The sequence below is a fragment of the Miniopterus natalensis genome, chromosome 4 (assembly GCF_054644295.1).
Source record: "Miniopterus natalensis isolate mMinNat1 chromosome 4, mMinNat1.hap1, whole genome shotgun sequence".
Classification (NCBI taxonomy): Eukaryota; Metazoa; Chordata; class Mammalia; order Chiroptera; family Miniopteridae; genus Miniopterus; species Miniopterus natalensis.
Genome location: NC_142084.1, coordinates 4,709,912 through 4,732,344, shown reverse-complemented (window position 1 = coordinate 4,732,344; position 22,433 = coordinate 4,709,912). Strand labels below are relative to the sequence as shown.

Below are 22,433 nucleotides of genomic sequence, written 5' to 3'. Positions count from 1 at the left end.
CTCTGAACTTATTAATGTTAAATAAATGTCACATTTAAATTTTATTTATTCTTTTGGTTGACAGATTCTAATCCCATATGCTTTTCCCTTTCTATTTCCCTGTTGTATATTATAATGAGCTGCTCTAATATGCAAAACTGACATCTTATCCTGTGTATATTCAAACATAAAAGCCACATTTCTGGTGTAGAATAGATGACGATGTTACAGAGTGTCAGCTTGTTATGCACGTCCTTTCTTTCCACATTCCTGGCTGAATTTATTTTTAAAATACCAAACAATCCCCCCAGAAGGTGGGTTGAGTACACTTCTGCTCCTGTGGGGCCTTGAGGGTGAGGCCAGGTGGGGATGGTCCTGTGTTTGCTTAAGTGGATTTTTAAATCAGATACCTGAGCTAGGAGAAGTGTAGCAGTGGTTATAATACAAGACAAAAATGTATACAAAAACCAAATTAGATTCTACATCCTTGAAAACATGAAAAAAATCTCCTATATTCTAAGTAGTAAAATCTAGACTGTAAACACCCGGTGATGAGTATTCACTGCAGTGATCTTTGACGTGTATGTACACACACATGTTTCTATTTCTGATAGTCTTAGTCACTGACTTCTCCCTTTTCCAGATGTCTGAAGGACTGGGCTGCAGCTTTCGGCGTTGGACATATTCCGCCTCCTCCAGCTCTGCCCCGGGCCCCCCGCCTGCCAGCCTGACCTGCTGTGAGCCCTCCTAGCACCCTACATGGTCTGCAATGGTTACATGAACTCGCAGGGAGCGGCATTCACACCATCTCCCATGGTACCCGCTATGGCACTTTAGGGGAAGAGACTGGGACGAGCTTCCAAGGCAGGATCCTCAACATGAATCTTATACTGAAGCTTCGCAGGAGTTTCCGGACCCTGGTGGTGCTCCTAGCTGCCTTCTGCGTGGCGAGCATTGTCATTTCCGCCTACTTCCTCTACTCGGGCGACAAGCAGGAGATGGCGCTCGTGGAAACCACCGCAAAAGCAGAATGTGCTGATGTCCGAGCGCTCCCCTACCGCTCCCTGGAGCTGAAAACAGCCAGGCCCATCGACACCTCGCACACCGAGCCCACGGTCCTCCTTTTCGTGGAGAGTCAGTACTCCCAGCTCGGCCAGGACATCGTCGCGATCCTGGAGTCCAGCCGATTCCCCTACCACATGGTCATTGCACCAGGCAAGGGCGACCTCCCGCCCCTCACAGACAGTGGCAGAGGGAAATACGTCCTGGTCATCTATGAAAACATCCTCAAGTATGTTGGCATGGACTCGTGGAACCGAGAGCTCCTAGAAAAATACTGTGTGGAATACAGTGTCAGCATGATCGGTTTTCATAAAGCCACGGAGAACAGCTCGCCCCGGACGCAGCTGAAGGGCTTCCCGCTGAGCCTCCTGAACAACCTGGCGCTGAAGGACTGCCTCGTGAACCCGCAGGCCCCGCTGCTGCGCATCACCAAGGCGCCCAGGGTGCAGCAGGGCCCGCTGCCCGGCGACGACTGGACCGCCTTCCAGTCCAACCACTCCACCTACCAGCCCGTGCTCCTGACCACGCTGCAGGCGGGGCCGGGCTTGGGGACGGGCGCGCCCCCCCTGCCCAGCAAACCGCTCTACGCCACGGTGGTCCAGGACCTGGGCCTGCACGACGGCATCCAGCGAGTTCTGTTTGGCAACAACTTGAACTTCTGGCTACACAAGCTCATCTTCGTAGATGCCGTTTCCTTCTTGTCGGGGAAGCGGCTGACCTTGTCCTTGGACAGGTACATCCTCGTGGACATTGACGACATCTTCGTGGGGAAGGAGGGAACACGGATGAATGTCAAAGATGTGAAGGTAAGAGCACTTAAAAATAGCATTCTTTTTACTTCACTAACGGTGTATTGATAAAGTATAATTTGATTATTTTAGGTTCCTCCTTACTCACAGTGTTCAGATGCTGTAGGCTTGCAATAAAATAGCCATTTAAAACAATCCTGAACTAAGGCTTCACTACTCCTCACCCCCCCCCATGCTTCTGAGGGGGTGGAGCTAAAGCGTCCTGCGGCTCTTGGGGCTTCCCCCCCGCCTGGTCTCAGCGGGCCGCCCCGTGAGAACCTGCGAGAGCCCCAGCGGGGCCCCCTCTCTGGCAGTGCTGATGCTTGTGTGGGTGAGACTGATGCATCCCAGGACGCTACCCGACACGGCCCCTGCTCTGTCGGGCCTGACGGTGGTTTAAGTACAAGATGGAGAAATAGCAGAGACCCTTCTAGAGCCTCAGGGAAGCTCAGTGTCTGCCGACGGGAAGTGTTCGTGCGCTGTAAGTGCAGCTTCGCAGGGTGTGCGTACTGGCCGGGACCTCCGAAGCTTCCTCCACGGTTAGGCGTGGGTCACGCTGCGGTCGCTTCGCAGCGTGGCTGGGAGCACACCTCGGTCAGGATCCACTGCCTGTGTCCAGGCTCACCTGTGATTGCCGCTGACAGAGCAGAAGCCGTGGTGGTCGCACTGGCCCGGCGGGGAGTTCGAGGATAATTCCCTTTTCGCCTGGGTTCAGCATTCTCACCTGTTCCTCTCTGTCCTATACGTAACTAAGTTCATTCTGTGGGCCAATACTTTTAGCAAAGATATAAATACAAATAATAGGACACAACCTGAAATTATGAGGAGCTAAGGAGTGTTAAGATCACCTCGCCTTTTCCTGCTAGTAGGCCTTTTATCCTTTGACAGTGACACCTCTCCACTAATTCAGGAATAGCTTTTCCCCATCCTGAGACTTATATCGCCACCATGATACAACATGATTAAAACCAGTGAAATCCGTTCACTTTTTAAAAACCTTCAAGTCGCATGAGCCAGTGGCCTAGGTCTTGGTGGGCCTGAATGAAGCCTTGCCTGGCCGGACCCAGGCGTTGCACCTCTGGCACTGCTGTGAGGGCTCAGTGACTCCCGGGGGCCTGTCTGGATTTGCTATTCATTTTAATTAATTCAAACTTTAGTTTTATTTTCATCTCAAAATCATAAAGTTAAGAAGAGGTTGTGGCCCGGCCGGGCGTGACTCAGCAGTTAAGCGTCAACCTAGGATCCAGGCGATCGGGGTTCGATTCCCGGTCAGGGCACATGCCCGGGTTGCGGGCTCTATCAATGACTCTCTCATCATTGGTGTTTCTATCTGCCTCTCCCTCTCCTTTCCTCTCACTGAAATCAATAAAGATATACTTAAAAAAAAAGAAAAAAAGAAGAGGTCGTGCGCCTCACCAGGTCCCCTGAGTGATTCCTGAAACCTGGGCCCCGACCCACCTCAGCCCAGCAACCTGTAGGAGCTGCAGAGTCCCATCCCGCGAGCCAGCCTGCCGCTCACTGCAGCTGTTCCCTCACTCAGGCAGCAGGTCACACAGCAGTCAGAGGTCAGCACTGACCCCGGACAGGGAACAGGATGCTGCCATCTAACGAGGTCTGGGCCCTGGCACAGGCAGAGAGAATCGGAGAGGCTGTGTGTGAGTGTGTGACTGTGTGTGCGTGACTGAGTGCACATGTGTGTGAGTGTGTGAGTGTGCGAGTGTGTGCGCTTGTGTGACTGTGATAATGTGAGTGCACGTGAGTGTGTGTTCATGTCCGTGAGAGTGTGTGACTGTGTGCATGAGTGTGTGTGTGTGCGTGAGTATGTGAGTGTGGGTAGGTAAGTGTGTGTGACTGTGTGTCTGTGTTCCTATGGATATTACTTGCATACCCAACACACACCCTGAAGCAAACACTCTTTTGCACCCGTTGGTGTTTCTGGTCCTCAGAACTAGTGCTCCAGGAGCATCGGCACCTTGACTGACTGGGTCTGGGACCTGGGGTCACCTCCAGGCCAATAGGAAATACTGCTTTTCAGACAGAACAGTGCTAGTCTCTGTCTTGGCATTGACTTCTATTCTGACTTGTGTAGAACAGAATCTGAAATTGTGGGTAGAAAGTTCCGGATACTCCTTGTTCTTCCACCAGTAGAGGCGGAGAACCCCAGTAATATCCCTTCTAAGTTGGGCATTTAACTGAAAACATATACAGTTTATATATTAATATAATTTAGTTCAGTGCCCGAAGCCTCCCTCACCTGCGGGCCCGTGCACCCTCTTCAGGAGTCACTCAGCCGTGCGCAGTGTGGGTTCTCGGCAGGACGGGCGGGACAGTCAGTTTCCACATTTCAGGGCAGAATGCCACCTATGGTGTGACGAAGCCACTGTGGGTAATGGGGACAGAGAGCGTGATAGTGTTTCTTCCTCCAGGAGTCGGAGAGAGCCCAGGAGGAGGCAGGGTTGGAGCCCTCGGGCTGGCTCGACAGGACACCAGTAAATCAGGACAGGGCCGTATGCTCTTGGCCGGAGGGTCAGGCCAGCCCAGAGGTCAGGCCACGCTGAGATCTGGCTGGAACTATCAGGGCGTTTGGCGAATACTGAGTTACCTGTGTTGTTTGGATGATAAAAAAAAAAAGAAAAGAAATGGTAGTGGGACGAAATGCTGAAGACGTTGGTTGTGTCCGTAATAGTGAGTGCTGTTGACAGAAAGATACCATCCCTTCACTGAAGGGTTAAGGCAGAAATTGACTTAAATTGGCCCATTAGATGGACGGACCTTAGCTCGGTGGCGGCCAGGATGGAGGGCAGAGTGGGAGAGCCGGGCAGAAGTGGAATTGATCAGAGCTGGGACTGGAGGAAAACACATTGTTTGAACCAGGGAGATGTTTTTGAGAAGACCTGTTAAAAAACCTATTACGAGATAGGCATAATAATTGTCATATGTTTTTAAAATAGTATTTGTTTAGCATATTAATACACACTAAGCAAAGCCCTAATTATGAACAGGCAGCATGTCAGTCAATATTCACAACAATAAGAGAAAATATTTGTACATTTTCTGAATAAATAAAATGAAGCTTAACAATGTAAAGGTGGCCATCGAACTGATACGTGACAGAGCAGAGAACCAGCCCCGACTACCTGTCTGGAATGTCTAAACTTCCTTCCAGGAAACAGTGGCTCGGGTCCAGGTGGCAGTCTCAGCGCCAGCACTTACTACTCCACCGTGGACGTGTTTAGTAACCTTTCCAATTCTTGGGTTGTCCATCTGTAGCACCACCTAAATCAGCCAGTTCTTAGCATCTGAGAGCCCTGGGTGCGATAGGCTGGGAAATGGAGGGCCCGAGCCTGGGCTGTTAGAGTGACGCAGCTTAGCCCCGTGACAGCCAGATGGAGGGGGCAATTGGGAGCCCGAGCAAAAGTGGACTTGACAGAAGAAGGTGCAGTGCGGGGCACAGTTGCTTCAGCCTGGAAGTGCCCATTGACACACAGAATTGGGCAGAGGAAGAGGTGCTGAGAAGGCGAGGAGCTTGGTTTAGGGTCTAAGGAGTTAACATGGGACAGCCAGACATAGGCACTTGAAATAGTAAATCTAGATTTTCCGACACCGTCAGAGGTGGCAGCTAGGCTTAGAAATCATTGAGCTTAAACCTTGTGATCTTAGTGGTGATCGCTAGCGGGAGTGAAAGAAGGAGGCGGGTCGATGCACCATTTGGGATATCCTGTAATAAATCCAAGGCCATGACAAGTTAGGTCCCCACGGGGCAGCGGTCTCGTGTCCCAAGACAGTAGCCAACCGACAGCCTCTCCTTGGCCGTGGGGAAGGAAGCGCGGAGCCTGGTGAGCACCGGCCCCTCTGAGAGGGCAACGCCAGGAGGCCTGGCAGTGCCCCTGCCACAGGGCGCGGCCGTGCGAGCGGCTCGGGGCTTGGATCCTCCCCCGTTCCTGACGCCCCCTCAACGGGCTCAGCACGGCCTCCCGCTCGCGTGGCCCTGTGGCGTGAACAGTCCCCGAGTTTGCAGCAATGTACAGGGGATACAAGTGCCAGAGAAGAAGGAAGCCAAACCCTGTGCTTAGTTGCTGTGCCCGGAAATTACGTTCCACCGAGAGAAGTTCATTCTGTTTCTGTGTGTTTATTTTCCTGGTGAGTGTTCATTGAGAACATGTCTATTTTTTTGTTAGAAACAAGGGTTTTAGAGGCCTGCTGTCATGGAAATCTGTTTTCTGGGCATCCACCAATTATTTACTGGTTTTTAAAACATATTTTTAAAAAGACCTGCCACCAACTGAATCTTCTACTCAGAATAATTTTATAACTTTTTATAGACAAATTATATTTTAATTTAAGAATAGAGAGTCCCTGATGAATTCACTTCCCCCTAAACCCTATTGCATGTTAGCAGGCCAACCTGTCTGTGTCCTGTGGACTTCGTTGGGTCTCTGGTAACAGAAGTAACTCCATGATGTCGACGCTGTTTTTTAATGGAGTCTGACAGTCTTAGTTTTTACTAGTGAATCTCATCAAATCTGCAGAAGAGGATAATAGAGATTCATAATCAGAGAATTGTAGCTTCGACGTTTTCAAATCAACGAGTGGCGATGGTTCTCCAGCTCGGGAAGGCTCCTCGCCAAGTCTGCAGCAGAGGAAACCACACTAAGTGCCCCCAGACACGTGATGACACCGAACAGCACAAGACCAACTGTTCTGCTGAAAGATACAAGTTAGGCTGGCCACTGAGTTTTGAAAAGCAGCGATGGAAGCTAAACTCCTCTTACTGGGGTGATTCATCTTTTTCTTCGCAAAGCGGAGAAACAGTTCTTTTCCCAGCACAGAAGCTGAATGAGGAGAGGAGATCCTGTCTCAAACTCAAAGCTCCGCTTCACACAGACCAGGTCTGTTGAATACAAGTTGTTTGTTTTCTGTACATGAGCATATGTTTTACTGAAGGAACTGGATTTGGGTGGGACAAAATCCATTATCTTTGGGGAAAATACTTGAAAACATTAGTTCTGAGGAGGGGACTGAATCCTGCTGACCAGCCATGGACTGTAATCCTGTCGAGTTGCTCATCGAGAGTGTCACACTCCTCATTTGTAGGCTGAGAGCTAATAATAGTGCAGAGTCACCAGGCTGCCAGGAAGATTAAATGATCTAGCCCACGACTCACACTAAGAAAAGTGCCTTGACACTTCACAAAAAATAGCTAATTTGCTTGATAATGGGGAGTTGAAGAAAAAAGACTCCTTGGATTTTTGTCAGTAATGCAATCACCACGTCTCATTGATTCCAAGCCAAGATTCCCAGTTTCCCGTTTTAGCATCTCGCACACTTGGGTGTGTCTCTTCATTGGTAGCATCTTACGTATTATGAAGTGCAGTAATTTAAGCTGATTTTGTTTAAACTGAGGTCGACGGTCCTAATGTACCTGCCGTCTACCTAATACAGGTTCGCACGATAGAATCTGAAAGTTGCCATCATTTGTTGTTTTGCTCCCTTGTATTGGAAAATAAGCCTCCAGGAAACATCTTTGCTCATCAGAAAGATACTACATACTGTACAGAACAGAGGAGTTTCTCCTAGTTGCTCACAATCAAGCTGTGGGAGGCACGTCTAGTACAACCTGGCAATCCACTCAGTGTGCTTGCAGATGCATGACATGAGGTTGTGGGGCATCAAGTCATAGCGCACGCTTCTCAAGGGAAAAGTGCTCTGCCTCTTTGGAAGTTAAGCACAAAAATAAAACAGTTTCCGAAGCCCGTATTCCATCATTAAAACTTTCAGCTAGTTATTTAACATTTGAAAATATCTAGGCATCAATAATTTTATTTTATTTATTTGTTTGTCCATTTGTTTTTGACATTCAGACATATTTTATATTAGTTTCAGGTGTGCTGAGTAGTGATTAGACAATTATGTAATTTACAAAGTCATTCCCCCCATAATTCCAGTACCCACTGGGAACCGTACAAGGCATTGATGATATTTAAATTTTATAACCACTTTATTAAGGTGGGACTGACATGTAAAAAGCTGTACATATTTAATGTATAAACTGGATGAGTTTGGGAATATGTATATACCTGTGAAGCCTTCACCACCAAAAGGACCTAAACATGCCCATCACCTGCCAAAGTTTCCTCCCACTTCCTTCACCGTGTTAGTATTAGTATTAGTATTAGTAGTATGGTATAGCATTAGTATTAGTACTAGTACTAGTGTTATGGTTGTGATGGTAAGAACACTTAACATCTACCCTCTTAGCAAATTTTATTTTTTTATTCTTTTTTTTACAACACCGTATTGTCAGCTCTGCTGTCTCGGGGATCCTCAGAACGGATGTATCCTGTGCAACTGAAACTTTGTACCCTTTGACCTTCACCTCTCCATCCCCACCCCCTCCCCGCAGCGCCTGGCAGCCACCATTCTACTGTTTCTATGAGTTTGACTATTTTGATTCCACGTGTAAGTGAGAACATACAGTGTTTGTGTTTCTGTGTCTGGCTCATTTCACTTAGCGTGATACCCTTCAGCCCACCATGTTGTTGCAAAGGGCAGGATGTCCTTCTTCCAGGCTGAGTAATATCTCATTGTGTGCATACAGCACATTTTCTGTATCCTTCCATTCACTGATGGATATTTAGGTTGTTTCCATATCTTGTCTGTCGTGACTAATGCTGCAGCAAACGTGGGGGTGCAGGTATCTCTCAGAGATCCTGATTACAATTCCTTTGGGTTTATACTCAGATGTGGGATTGCTGCATCAGAGGGTAGTTCTATTGTAGTTTTTCAAGAATTTCCATACTGTTTTCCACAGTGGCTGTAACCAAACACTTTTAGTAACCATTTGCTGAACTTAAAACGTATTAAGATAGTTAAATATTATGCTAATAATTATTAAAAAATTATAATCCAAAACAATGGAATAAATAAAATTTATAGAAAATGCATTCAAAAATACTGAATTTGCATAAAAATATAAGTGTTAGCGATGCAAAGCCAAGCTCTCCTGAAATTTCTGAGGTGTAATTGGAAGGACCAGGCCTAATCTGTCAGGCATCCTTTCTTTTGATTCGAAGCCAGAATGTATTACAGGTGAAATATAATATAAGTGTTTTTATTTGCTTACAAATAACTTACAAATATTTTGTAAAAGATACTTGATATTCAAATGCTTTATGAGATTTGTACCATGTACCTGCTCCACCTACTTTTCTTTTTAGGGGTAGGTTGCGATGAACAGAGCACCCGGTGCATGCAAGCTAGAGAAGTAAACCTTTGCTCTGTCAGGACGTCTGGACACGACACGGCTGTTGTCTGAGCACATATTTCTTTCTGTCCTTGAATAACCTAACTTTTCTTTTAGAAACCTATTTATTTATCTATCTATTCATCTATATTATAGTAATAATGTACAATTATTTTGTACATTCTTTTCCATTTACTTTTTCAGTTTACTTTTCAATCATGTTTACAAAGGGAATTGAACTCAATAAGTAAATGGTTTTCTGGTGCTCATTTTAAATTCATCATTTTATATTAAATCGAATATTCCAGAATAAGCCACGACAGGTGATGCACATGTCATACATGAGACGAATATGGAGAAGTTTCATAGGCGTTTTCACTCTCACCATCACATTCCCGAGTGCGTCGTTTCATATACAAGGAGAATCGTTAAAACCTTTGCAGTATTTTACATATTCTTACTAATAGAGCAATACTCCAAAATCCTATTTCAATGTATTCAATAAGGGCTTTAAAATAATAATTTAACTGATAAAATGTGCTGACTCTATATGTCATGGTTTGCCTAAGTTGTTTAATGACTGTAAGGAACCTTCACTCTTATAAATGCTCCATTGGACCTACAACGGAAGAGAAAGTAACAGCGTGTGTGGGGAACTGTTCCGAGGAGATACTGTGCTAGAAAAAGTTTTACTTCTTCCTATGTAAATTCACAAGTGCATGCCATCCCCCAAACAAAACTTAATACTCACTTAGATGGACCATCACAATTCGTTCCCTGTTACTCCCCACACTCAAGACATAACATTTTATACTATAAACTGTGTTTCGAATATTAAGTTCCTATCCTATTTGAATGTTGAAAGTGAAATTTTAGCTCCTCTATGCATAGCTGTTTTAAATTTAAATTTGCTTTTGAATGTCTCAGACTGTTGGGAATAATGTATTTGGTTGCAATTAAGGCTTTTATGCAGACCTCTCAAAATAAAATTCATTTTGTATTTTCACAGTTGAAAAGAAGTTATAGTCACTTACAACAAACACAAGTAAATCTCTGTCTCTCATATAGTTTTACTAAACTGAGACATGAGGAAGTCCCTGCTGAGAATTGCTCACCCTAAGGACAAAGACCAGCAGTTTCTGCAGAAGGGGGCAGGAAGGTCCGCGGTCGAGGCTGACTCTGGCTGGAAATGAATCCATTTGAATGACTCATGTACCCAGACAGGCACCATTTGTGACCATGTGGCATCTGTCACTTCTCACTACATAGGGTGTCAGCAATAAGGAAATTTTATGTGGGAAGCTTTGGGAGGCACCTGAGGGAACAGAAGAGACAGCACTTGAAGCAGCAGGGTTTGGAGGTTCGGTGGGGCACCCGAGGAGACCCCCGAGTGGAGTAGTCACTGTTCTGCAGCTTTGAAGGGCCGGCCTAATGAAACCGAGTGAGTTCCAGCGGCCGCCACAAGTTTCAGCATTTCTCGCAACTTGTCCTACGTGCCTTTGTAGAATTTGTTTTCCTTAGTTACTATGAGGCGAAAACCATAGAGAATGGACCCTGTGACTGATTTCTCGGGCTGGCGAAGGGATTAACTGCACAAGCTGCCCCTGGTTAAGAAAGGAGCTCAGGAAACACAAGGTGGTGATAGATTAGAAAAATGGCAAAGGGAGATAAGGAATATATCTGTTCTCGAATAATAAAAGAGATATACTAAAGTTTTTTAGAAGAGTTTCATAAGGAAAAATCTTTGGCTTTTAGAGGTCAATAGTATTGCCTGGAACTTTGATGATTTTCTGTGGCGGTCCCTGGTCCATGAACCTCTGTGTGTACCCTGATTTTCACTGTGAAATATTACTTACGACTGTGATCAAAGGTGTCCTGTGAAACCCCTTCTCTAATGAAGGGGAGAGTGTGGTGGAAACAAGACACTGAGGTCAGTAGGTATGAGGCTGGGTTCTGTGAGCAATGGGGCAAAATGCCGCTTTCGTTTATTCCCTAAGATTACGTTACTCATCCATACCTTCCCTGATATCCCTTCCTGTCAGTTTCTGATCTCTTTACTTTCTTTCATTATGACCAATTCTCACTTTTATAATCAGGAGAAGTTAGTTGATTGGTTTGTTTTATCTTGGTTGTTGGGATGAAGTTGTTATATTTTGGGCAGTAACTCCTACTCACAGTAAGAAAGATTTTAATAATTTTCTATTCAGTGCTATGTGGTAATAGACAACAAAGTTCTTGGTTCTTTACCTCAAAAAACCTAATTTTGAGAGAGAGAAAGAGAGAATGTGGTGTGTGTGTGTGTGCGACTTAAAAACTTTTCCACCATGTCAGCTACTCATCTGTTCTGACTCTGTGAGATCATATTTTAAAATAAAAAGGCACAATTAATTTTGCTACCTGCTAGGTTTATATAATTTAATTCTAAGGCTTTCTTACTGCTCTACTTAAAAAAAAAAGTTCCTGTGGAGTACAATTTCTCTTTGTGCCATTACTAGTGAAAGAAAAAAAGGAATTAAAAGAAATCTTAAATCTAAACAGGTTCTGAAAATGCTTCATTCAAGTGTTGTTGCTTTATCTCAAGGCAGGAGAAATCAAGTCAAAGCTTTGTGCTCTGCTATAGACGATCACATCCCGATTTCAATATAAACAAAAAAGGGAGAGAAAGAAAAATACAGGTGGAAAGAGGCAAAGTTAAACTATGTTTTATTGATTTTTTTTTTTAACTTTTATTGTTGGGAGTGTTACAGATGTTTTCCACTTTTCAATGTCAGAGCAAAGTAGTAAAATTTAACAGGAAACAAAAAGAGTTGTGTCCCACATTGGAAAATAGGGCTTGGGAATGTAACAGAAACCAAAGTTCTGCTGCCAAACTTGTGAGACAGATGCTGGTGAAAAAGGAAAGAGGTTTATTAGACTGCTGGTAACCTGAGGGAGATGGGAGACTCTTATCACAGAGCCCATCTCCCCTCTCTGTGCAGGCAGAGATTTTTATGAGGAGGGAGAGGGAAAGCAGAACAAAGAAATCAAGGGGAGGGGTTTGAAAAGTTATCTACCTGCAGACAAGCACAGTCCATTCTGATAAAGACCTCGAACCAATCAGGGGCTGAGTGATGGTCCAGTGTGCACCATCCTGGTCTTACCCCTCCGGGTTCTATGCCATCCTGGTTCTATGGCTGAAGGTCAGCAAATCTCCTGGAACTGGAGTGACTGAAGGTCAGAGTCTATATCTTCTGAAATTAGTTCCTAGGATTCTTATACAAACATGCTGCTTATCTACAGGCTACATATTAGTTAGAGTCAGCATGTAGAGAAACAATGTCCAGAGAATGGTGGGTGGGTTACAATTCCCCACTGTTACAGAAAAATCAAGGACCTTACTTGCATATCTAGCTCATTTGAGAAGTTGTCAAATACATTACATTTCCTTTGCAGTGGTATTGCTGGAGCTGCTTTGCCATTCAAATCAAGTCCAAGAATAAGCACTTAAGGCAATAACACAATTTAAGATCATTAACATTATTCAAGCACTTATCAAAAGTGGCAGTATGGCTCTGGTGCCTGGATGGCTACGAAAGATAAACGTATCATTTCCTGTGCCCAGTAAGTAGAAAAAACAGGTGAGAAGGGCCCTGTATGTACGTATGTAAAGGCACATATATGTACATATAGACACACGCAGGTGAGCACACATATGCATGTGCTTGCTAGTTTCACTAATCACCAATAGTCTGGACACACTTAAGAGTCTCACAACCATATGCACTCGTATCACTTGCTTCCCTATGAGAGACGTGAAGCACTGGATAAGTAAGAGTCTCACACCTAGACTGTGCCCACTCTGCTGTGTGTGTGCAGCGGAACTATGCACAAAATTATGGCCACAAGTAACAATGCTGTATCTGGGTATCCAAGGCATTCTTTCAAGCATTGTGGCTGAATCTGTATGCTTATTAAGTCAGCCAAAAATATAGCCTCATAGGACTAAATGGAAATATGTAAATAGCTTGTGTGCTAAATGTAAACTGTAGACCTATGTGCAACTGTTTTCGGCGGGGGGGGGGGGGGGGGATTGGATTTGAAAGTTTTGAAATTTTCCCCAGGTATTTTATAATGTAAACATAGCTTTAGCATATTGACTGTGGTTGGATAATTTGAAAGAGAAATGAAATAGGAAGGGTGCCATAGTAACGAGTGGGATTGAAGTGCCGAAGGAACATTTTTCACAGCAGAACAATAGGCACAAGAGCAATAGTAATAAAAAAATACTTATTTTACTACCTACTCTGTGCAAGCTTGATTCTGAGTGTCCTGCAGATTTTAATTCAAATCCTCAGAACAATCTAAATCACAGGTGCTTCTAGCATTTGCTTTCACAAAAAGCAACCGAGACGCCCTGAGTGTAAGTAACTCTGCCATGGTCTTGGAGCCAGCGGGGAGCAAAGCTGTCTTCTGAATCCTGGAGGCCCGGCTGCAGAGCTTAACTCCCACTCAAGCCTCTGCATGCCTCTCAGTGTGAGCTTTTCATCTGGAATTTTCCCATTAATCTCTGTATTTACGGATTGCCATTCTTTTATCTCTATGTTTTAACTTGAACAAATCTTTGTAATTAGCTGACCTCCTTAGAGGATGTGTTTCTAGGAAGCGGGAAGGGAGGTGGAGGGATCCCACCGACACAAGCTCCACAGAAACACCCAACCTGAGCCTTCTATTTTAAACAAGTAGACCTGGTGCAAAACAGAACATTTTAAAGAAGATATGTGTCTATGTTTGGAAACATATTTATAAATTAACAAAAATGAAACCATGAATGAAAAAGCTTTAGGAAAGCATCCACAATATCTTCTTGCTGTTTATTAATAATGTGAAAAGTTATATTTGAATATATATTTTGAGGATATACATTGTGATTGGTATTTTATGTTCTCCCTAATCTCGGTAATTTTAAAGTGGTTACAATGATACCTAAAGATGAGAAAAAAAATGGGACTGTAAGTGACGAGTGAGTTATTTAAAGTCATGCAGTCAGAGAGTGACTCAGAAGCAGAACTGCGTGGTCTGTCTCCACAGGCCACTCTCGTGCCCACTTTCCTGACATTCCCCAAATACCACGTAGACAGAGCACTTTATGATAGATGCTAATGGAGGCTGGCGGTTTCAGAGGGGGCCGTCCTGCAGCTCTGCATGTCAACAGCAAACTTCAGGCGGTTTCAGAGGGGGCCGTCCTGCAGCTCTGCATGTCAACAGCAGTTGAACTTCAGTGCCGTCAGGCCAGCTTTTGCCCAGCCCCTGAGCCGCCTCCATGTCTGCAGCTCCCTTCCCTGGCGTTCTCTCCAGGTCCCCGGGGCCCGCGGCGCTGCTGAGACGGTTCCTGCTGCCCCTTCCTCTCCTCGCCCCCCTCTGTCCCCTCAGTTTTCCTCCCACCGCTCTGAGAACACTGGACTGTCACTAACCTCTTCTGAAGAATAGTTTGCACAGCTCTCCGCCCAGCTGTCCCTCCCCCGCTCCGCAGTCTGTGCTTCGTGGGCTGAGGCTGTGGACAGCTGTACCTCCCTTAATGCGGTTGCCCCCCAGGGGCGTCTGCAGAGAAACCAGGCTGTTCCCTGCACGCAGCAGCAGCGGCGGCCTCTGGGGTGACGTCCTGCTGCTGATTCACTGTCACATGCCCTTGGTGCCAGTGGCTCCAGCGCAGTGGGCCGGCCCCCTGCCCCCTTCCTACTGAGCACCTGCCGACCTGACCTCCGCCTGGCAACGCGGACCTAGACGCGCCCGTGTCCCAGAGCCCTTCCTGTCTGGGAGCTCGTTCCCCGCAGCCAGGCAGTGCCCACCCGCCACCCGCCACCCGCCACCCGCCACCGTGCTTCTCTCAGGCCTGGGCCCAGGCGGGCGCGCCGTCCACCAGGCCGCTGGTGTGGCCACGACACTTGGCTGATGGTGGTATCACCGCGACAGCGAGAGCGGCAGCCGGCCTCATCTGAGCCCAGATGTGCCGGAACCGATCCCCGATGTTTATGGCGTATTGTGTCCCCTTTTCTAAGGACATTTCTTTATAAATAATTGTGGGGGGGGCGGTGAAGAACCAAATACGAAGGGACGACCACGGTATTAGGCTGGACTGTACACACTGGCACACACTGGCACACACTAGCACACACTAACACACACTAGCAAACCAGCATACACTACTACACATTAGCACACATTAGCACATTAACACATTAGTACACACTAGCACACTAGTATACAGTAGTGCACATTAGCACACACTAGTACACATTAGCACATTAATACACATTAGCACACACTAGTACACACTGGCACATTAGCACACACTCGCACACACTCGCACACTAGCACACACTAGCATGGAAATTTAAGACAAATCTGTTTTTACTTACATTGAATCCTCAGGGAAATAACTGCTGCCTGAACTATAGGGTGTACCAATTTCAGTTAGATTAAAATTTTAATTTCTAAAGGTAATTAAAAATACCTGAGTGTTTGTGTGTGAGAGAGAGAGTATGCATGTGAGAGAGGAAAACAGCATGAAAATACCAAGAATAAAAAAAGGAAAAGCATCCCGAGTGGCGCAGCTCTTTCCCCTGGGACACGCTGTCAGGAGGGACGCTGCGGAACAGCTTTCCCAGCGGAGATGTCTGAGCACCGCACCCAGAGGCGTGACGGGCTTCTCCTACCATTTACGTTTCTTAAAAGAAGAGCAATTAGTGTTTGGAAATAAAGAAATCATATGCATGTGAGATCCATGGTCCTGAAGGTCTATAGGCTGTGCTTCCGTCAGAGACCATTTATTCCCTGAGACGACCAGAACTTGGGGAGGAGCCTGGCTTTATGGTGTCACAACGTGGGGTGCAAGTGCTATCAGAGGCAGGCGAGGGGACGGACGCTCTGTTTACTTCCCTCGGCCAGTGACATGGCCTTTCAGGTGCTTTATGAAGCCACAAATCCCTCGAACTGCTCCCTGGATGAGAAACTTAAATTGGAAAGAACCTTGGAGACAAATGAAGAGTCTTTGAAATGCAGTTAACTCTGGTGACATCACTGCCAGCCTTACCCAGTGTCTAGGAATTCAGAGGCCAGCTGGGGGTGGCTAAGCTGACGCTGTAATCCCAATGCAGTTTGCCATTAGTTATATTATTAGTCATGTTCCTATTAATGTTTTTCACACTTTAATGTATCATTGGTCCCTTTAAGGAAAAAGCAGTTATGAACCACAGTGATAATTTAAATCATTTTTATGTTATAAAAATACCTGTAAACATAAAGCTGTCATGTAGTGTGTCAATTTAAATCTACATACAATCAAAAAGATTGGTGGTCATGTTTCTATTTTATGAAGTATGCATATACTTTTTAAAGATTATACTTGGAATAACACACAGCAGTATGTATACATATGCTCACTAGAATAAGCCTAAGGACTCCAGGGTTTTAATTTTTAAAAACCTCCTTACATGAGTACCGCAAATGACAGAGAAAGGGGCTCAGTTCAGCTGCTGCTGTCTGCCTCCCTGGGTGTTCCGTGCCCCGGGTGTTATGCGCCCTGGGTGGGTGTTATGCGCCCTGGGTGGGTGTTATGTGTCCTGGGTGGGTGTTCCGTGCCCCGGGTGTTATGCGCCCTGGGTGGGTGTTATATGCCTTGGGTAGGTGTTCCGTGCCCCGGGTGTTATGCGCCCTGGGTGGGTGTTATGTGCCTTGGGTAGGTGTTCCGTGCCCTGGGTGTTATGCGCCCTGGGTGGGTGTTATGTGCCTTGGGTAGGTGTTCCGTGCCCTGGGTGTTCCGTGCCCCAGATGTTATGCACCCTGGGTGGGTGTTATGTGCCCTGGGTGTTATGTGCCTTGGGTAGGTGTTCCATGCCCTGGGTGTTATGTGCCCTGGGTGGATATCCCGTGCCCCGGGTGTTCTGTGCATGTGTGTGCAGGCGTGTGGCGTGGCACCATCCTGCCTCCCTGTGGCTGCAGGATTCTCCTGTGTGGTTCTCCTGTGGCTCTAACATTGAATGTAAACTTGCCAGGTCTTAACCTTCCCGATAAATCATTATTCCTCATTTCCTTATAAACAATGTCTTTTGTTTAATCAATACAATGAGATTTTGATATAAAACATTCTTGGTTTTACCTTTAACGTGGTTTGCATCTATATTTAACACCAGCATTTATTGTGTGGGTTTTCTACATAGAGAATCACAGCAAAGAATTATCATTCTTCCTTGAGTGCCTTTGTCGGGGCAGATGCTTAACAGTCATGCTCACTGGGTGAGACTGAAGCTGCCAGAGCGTAGGATGTCCAGGGGGTTCGCCGGATATTTGAATGAATGAATGAATGAATGAATGAGTGAAATACTGTGTTCTGGCAAAATACCAAGATGAAAACATAAATCTACCTTTCACTGTGTGTCTTGAGGAGTTGGGCAAACTTTAAGGGGGTGAGTGCCACGTGAGTGACAGCCAGCAGCAGTGCTGGCTCGTGGAACAACCAGGGACAACAGGAAAGCCTTGAGGCAGGAGGGTGTTCAGGGTCCAGCCATGTAAACTTCAGGCCAGTGCTCAGCGTCTGGGAAGCTAGAGACCAGTCTCACATGCAACCTCCAGGAGCACGTGCTTCATGCGAACTGAGGTCAACAGTGTGCAGAAGCTCTGAAATGTGAACTGCTGGGAATACATTTAAAACTAAAAATCATGAGAGCAAGTAAGACTTTAATAAAACTAGAAAATATGAATGCTAGCATATTGTCACGGGGAAAACAGTAAATATGGGAAGCCAGTGAACGCCTAGCTCAGTGAAATCTTGCAATTTTAAAAAGAATTCTGGCTGTAAGAATTTTTTCACTTGAAATTACATTTTTATTTCAATACTTAGAACAATTTTACTAAAATGCATATGATCTAAATAAAGCACAGTAAGTACATCACTCTAAGAAACCACTTTCCCCTGATTAATTTGGGATTGGCTTCCAGAATAGTATTCTGTGCCTTATGAACCCATAACATTTTCCCATTTGAAGGAGACTTTATGTTATCAAGAAATACATACCTCCTTGTTTCTAAAGCCATGAGGATTTAGTGTAGTATAACATTTCAAGATTGTGACTGACAACACCTTTTGGAGAGAGATGCAAACGCAGGCTGTGAGTCCTTCATGACCCCCACAGACTGGACGTGTCTCCTCCTAGGAGCACCTGCTGAGACTCGTGGACACAGTAACCTGGCATGATTGGGATATTACAGACTATAATTCTGCTCGATTTGCTAAAGATGAAAGCAAAGTTTCCCATAAAATGACATCACTATTATGTGAAAACAAGGACCGTGGCCCTAAAGCCTGGCCATGACCATGAGCCCCATAAATATCTCCAGGCAGCCTCTGGAGTATTCCATTCCATTAAAACCAACAGGGTTGTGTTATGAACGGGGGGGCTCCATTTTGAAAGCAGTATATGCCAAGTAGCAGGTATGGCTTATGATTGATTAAGTGGTCTCTTAGCTGTTCATGTGCTTCTGGGAGGTCAGTTTGCAATATTTGTAACTGATGCTTCAGAGAAGTTTTAATGGTGGTGAAATATACTGACACATTCAAGGACTGTGATCCCCGGACTTGGACATAGAAGAGACGCAAGGTATTATCCGTAGGTTTTCCTGTAAAAATTTAAGAAATAACATCATGTGCATTCTCATAGGAGGAAACATTTGAAATCTATGGGAGTTGGTAAGAATATATAACATGAAAGTGAGGTGTTGAAAAAAGGTTGCTTTGGGAGAAATTAAAAAAAAAGCAATGACCCCAGTGATCAGAAAAGTCAGGCTTTGGTCCTTCCTCATAGAACGTTGGGCACAAACATCTCGCGTGGAGCCGCTGGGCCCGAGCCTCGCCTGTAAACCCAGGTGCGCGCCTGAGGCCGCGGGGGGCCGCGCGCCTCCCTCGCGGCTGCCGTGATGGTTTCGCTCGGAGGCAGCAGCGCGGCGCTGGGCACTTTCCCGTAACCTCAATTTCAGGCTCTGTCCTTCCCAAAGGAAAGCCCCATGTTTCTCTCTTTCACCCCAACTCCAGCAGATGTTCACCCCTCTTGTGTAAACTCTTATTTTCCAGTTAATCTCACTTTCTCACGCCGCCTTTATGCAACACAAAAACAGTAGTTGTAACTTCAGTTTTCCTGCAAAAGATGTGGCCCAGGGGACACGCACGTCACCCGTGCTCACCGGCGTGCCTCGTATAAAGACGGCGAAGGACAGTGGAAACCGAGTGACGGTCCGTTTCCTCTTTCAGCACAGTGCATGCAGCTGAAGCCTGTTTCACTGCGGACTTGGCGTCATCTTTGCTGTTTTGTAAGCGCCCACCCTTCTCAGCCTCACTGCTTTGCTCCCGTGAGAGCCTGGCTGGCGGTCCCGGGGCCAGCGGCTAGACCACGGGCCTGGGCGCGAACCCCGCGAGAGCGGTGCTCTGGGCCTGGGCCTCCACGGGAATTCTATTCTGATTTTTCAGTTATAGTTCTCTTTATATATTCCCTGATTTTTTAAAAATTAAACTGCTAGGGTATTTTGGTTTCTTTGTGGTCAGCCCAGCCTAAGGGTAGGGACTGCTTTGTATGCGTGGCAGTGTGCGCACTGGTTAAAGAATGGATGCGTGTTTCCCAAACTTGTTACCGAGGCACCCTGCGCAGAGGTCAGCTCCACCGAGTGCTACCAGGTCTTTTCAGTATCTGAGGGAAACGTAGTTGCCACCATGTACACTACTGCTGTTAAGTTTTAGAGCCTACAAATATAATATTGGGACTCTGAGGTCCTTACTGTGGTCTAGGAGCACCAGGAGCTCAAGGACAGGGAACCTCCCACGGCCTCTGGAGCAACCTCTCTGCTGTCAGTCTCAGGTCTGCCAGCCCACCTGGCACGAGTGCTATGAAGCGTTTGTTAGATAAACTTAGTACATAATCATTCTGTCTCCAGCACCCCCGAAGTGGACTCGTCATGGACTCTTGATAAATATAGGAAGACTGAATGAATAAATGGCTAATGACAGGCCACTCAGCAGAAGCCGTTGCCTCATCCGGAGAAGGTGCCACCTGGATTTTATTTCTCGGGTCACCCTCACAAATATCTGAAGGTCACGTGTTTCCTGCGCCCGTGGAGAAAATTCAGGCCTATGTCCAGGAGCTCAGACATCTCACAAGGACGTAACAGGATGTGTCAGGAAAAAATAAATGGAACACCAGGCTCTGGTTAAAATGATCAGTAACCTTCTTGGAGAGGAAAGGAGATAGATATCAAAGCTCTGTGATTAAATTAACTTCGAAACAAGACATTTAATCTTTCTTCTTTACACTCATATTTGAGCAATACACTTTCATTCAGAGGTAATCCTTCTCGGGGAATGTCATTAGCCAGCTGTCAGCGCAGGGCGAGCCAGCAATCACCCTGAGCGAGCTGCGTCACACCCGCTCCATACTGAGCGTTTGGTTAACCTGCTCGAATTTCCTCAGCAAGCTGGGAAAGTTCTCCTGGAAGGCTGAGGCACTTGATAAATAATTGCATGTTTTAAAAAAGTTATATTTAGTAAATAATAATGAGGTCCAAGAAAAAAACAATCATTTGTTAAATAATTTGTCTAATAGTTATCTTTAGCATACCCTGCCTTCTCTGTAAACTCAGAGTTGGATCTAGAGCCTAGATGAGAGTCAGGTTCAATATTTAAGTAAGAGTCCTTTTAAAGGGGGATGTCTCGCCCTGGCCAGTGTGGCTCAGTTTGTTGGACGATGTCTCATGCACCGAAAGGTTGCCAGTTTGATTCCTGGTCAGGGCACATGCCTGTGCTGCAGGCTCGATCCCCAGCAGAGAGCTCAAAGGAGGCAGGCAATTGATGTTTCGCTCTCACATCAATGTTTCTCTCTCCCTCTCCCTTCCTCTTACTCTAAAATCTTTTTTATTTTTTTTAAAAAGAGAGCCGTTTCTTTTACCAGGAGACGGTTGAAGCCTGGCTATCCCGCTGCCAGAGATCAAGGCCGAGACGGCTGACTCACAGGGGCTGTGCAGGGGCAGCTGGCTGGGGCCTCTGTGGGGACAGGCTCCTCTGCCGCTGGGCCCCTCACAGCTCAGCTGCGGGGAGCGGGTGTTGGTCAGCTGGGATTCCCCAGCTGTGGGCGGTTACTCGCTTTTGTTCTCGATATCCTTATTAGTTAATGAATTTAAACATATACAGATGTATGTATATATTTAATCCCATTGAAGAAGTTACGATCTATTTTTGATACTCAGATTATTTCAACTTGACTGGTTTATTTTGGAGCCTAATAGACCTCTCGTCTCATCTTATCCATTGTCTTGCCTGAAACTGGATCCGGTTACTTTGCCAAAGAGCCCTGTCCTGTGAGATGCCACGTCACTTCCTGGCCACAGACCACGCCTAAAGATGCTCGTTGTTTGCGTAGAGAACAAATGACCTGTTTAAGCATCAGGCTCGCGCTGCTGGCTCAGACTGGCCACAGGCTTCACTTGTGCCTCCCTCCAGTGCTGAGTGGCGCCCCCTGAGCACAGCGGCGGCACGGATGACTGCGTGCGTGCCCGTGACCCAGCCCAGCGTCCTCGGAGTTGCCATATAGCTGCTGTCACTGACAGGACGCGTTCCTGGCTGCTTCTGCTTCTCAAATGCACACAGCTGCTGTTTCAGGCCCACCGGGTAGCACTGAATGGTGGCACCTCTGGCTGGATACCCACTTATATTCCTCTCTCATTTATTTTTGCTATTTATGGTTTTCTTTTTTAGAAATTAATTTTCATCCCTGGGCAGTGTGGTTCAGTTGCTGGAGCATCGTGCCGTGCTCCGAAGGGCTGTGGGTTTGATTCCTGGTCAGGGCACATCCCAGGGTGTGGGTTCAGTGCCCCGTCGAGGTGTGTGCCGGAGGCAACACATCGTGTTCCTCTCCCTCCCTCCCTCTCCCTCTCGCTTCCTCGAAAATCAGTGAGAGCATGTCCTCAGGTGAGGATTAAAAATATTAAAATTAAAAAATATATAAATATCATGGCATGTATTTCAGTCTGCACATTTAATGCTGACTATGGATTATATTCCCACAACTGGTTACTCATCGCTCTTCACACCTGCCCACGTTTGGTTTGCTCCCCCTGCCGCCCCGCCCCGCCCCGTCCCAGGCAGCGTCCCTGTTCCCTGTCCCCGGCTCCCGGAGCCCACGGCTCGGGTCCTGTGGTCCGCGGGCCTGCAGGCGGCTGCAGCTGTCCCCCGCCCTGTCCCAGGCAGCGTCCCTGTTCCCTGTCCCCGGTTCCCGGAGCCCACAGCTCCGGTCCTGTGGTCCGCGGGCCTGCAGGCGGCTGCAGCCGCGCCCCGCCTCCCCGCCGCC

General features: G+C 46.5%; 1 protein-coding gene across 1 annotated transcript in view; it reads left to right on the top strand.

Annotated features, from left to right (window-relative positions):
* Positions 1-857: 857 nt before the first annotated feature.
* Positions 858-22,433, top strand: part of LOC107527843 (N-deacetylase and N-sulfotransferase 4) — a 141,922-nt gene continuing 120,346 nt past the window's right edge. Inside the window, exon 1 of the mRNA XM_016200707.2 lies at positions 858-1,847. Within this exon, the coding sequence (XP_016056193.1) occupies positions 858-1,847 (990 nt within the window). The remainder of the gene's footprint in view (positions 1,848-22,433) is intronic.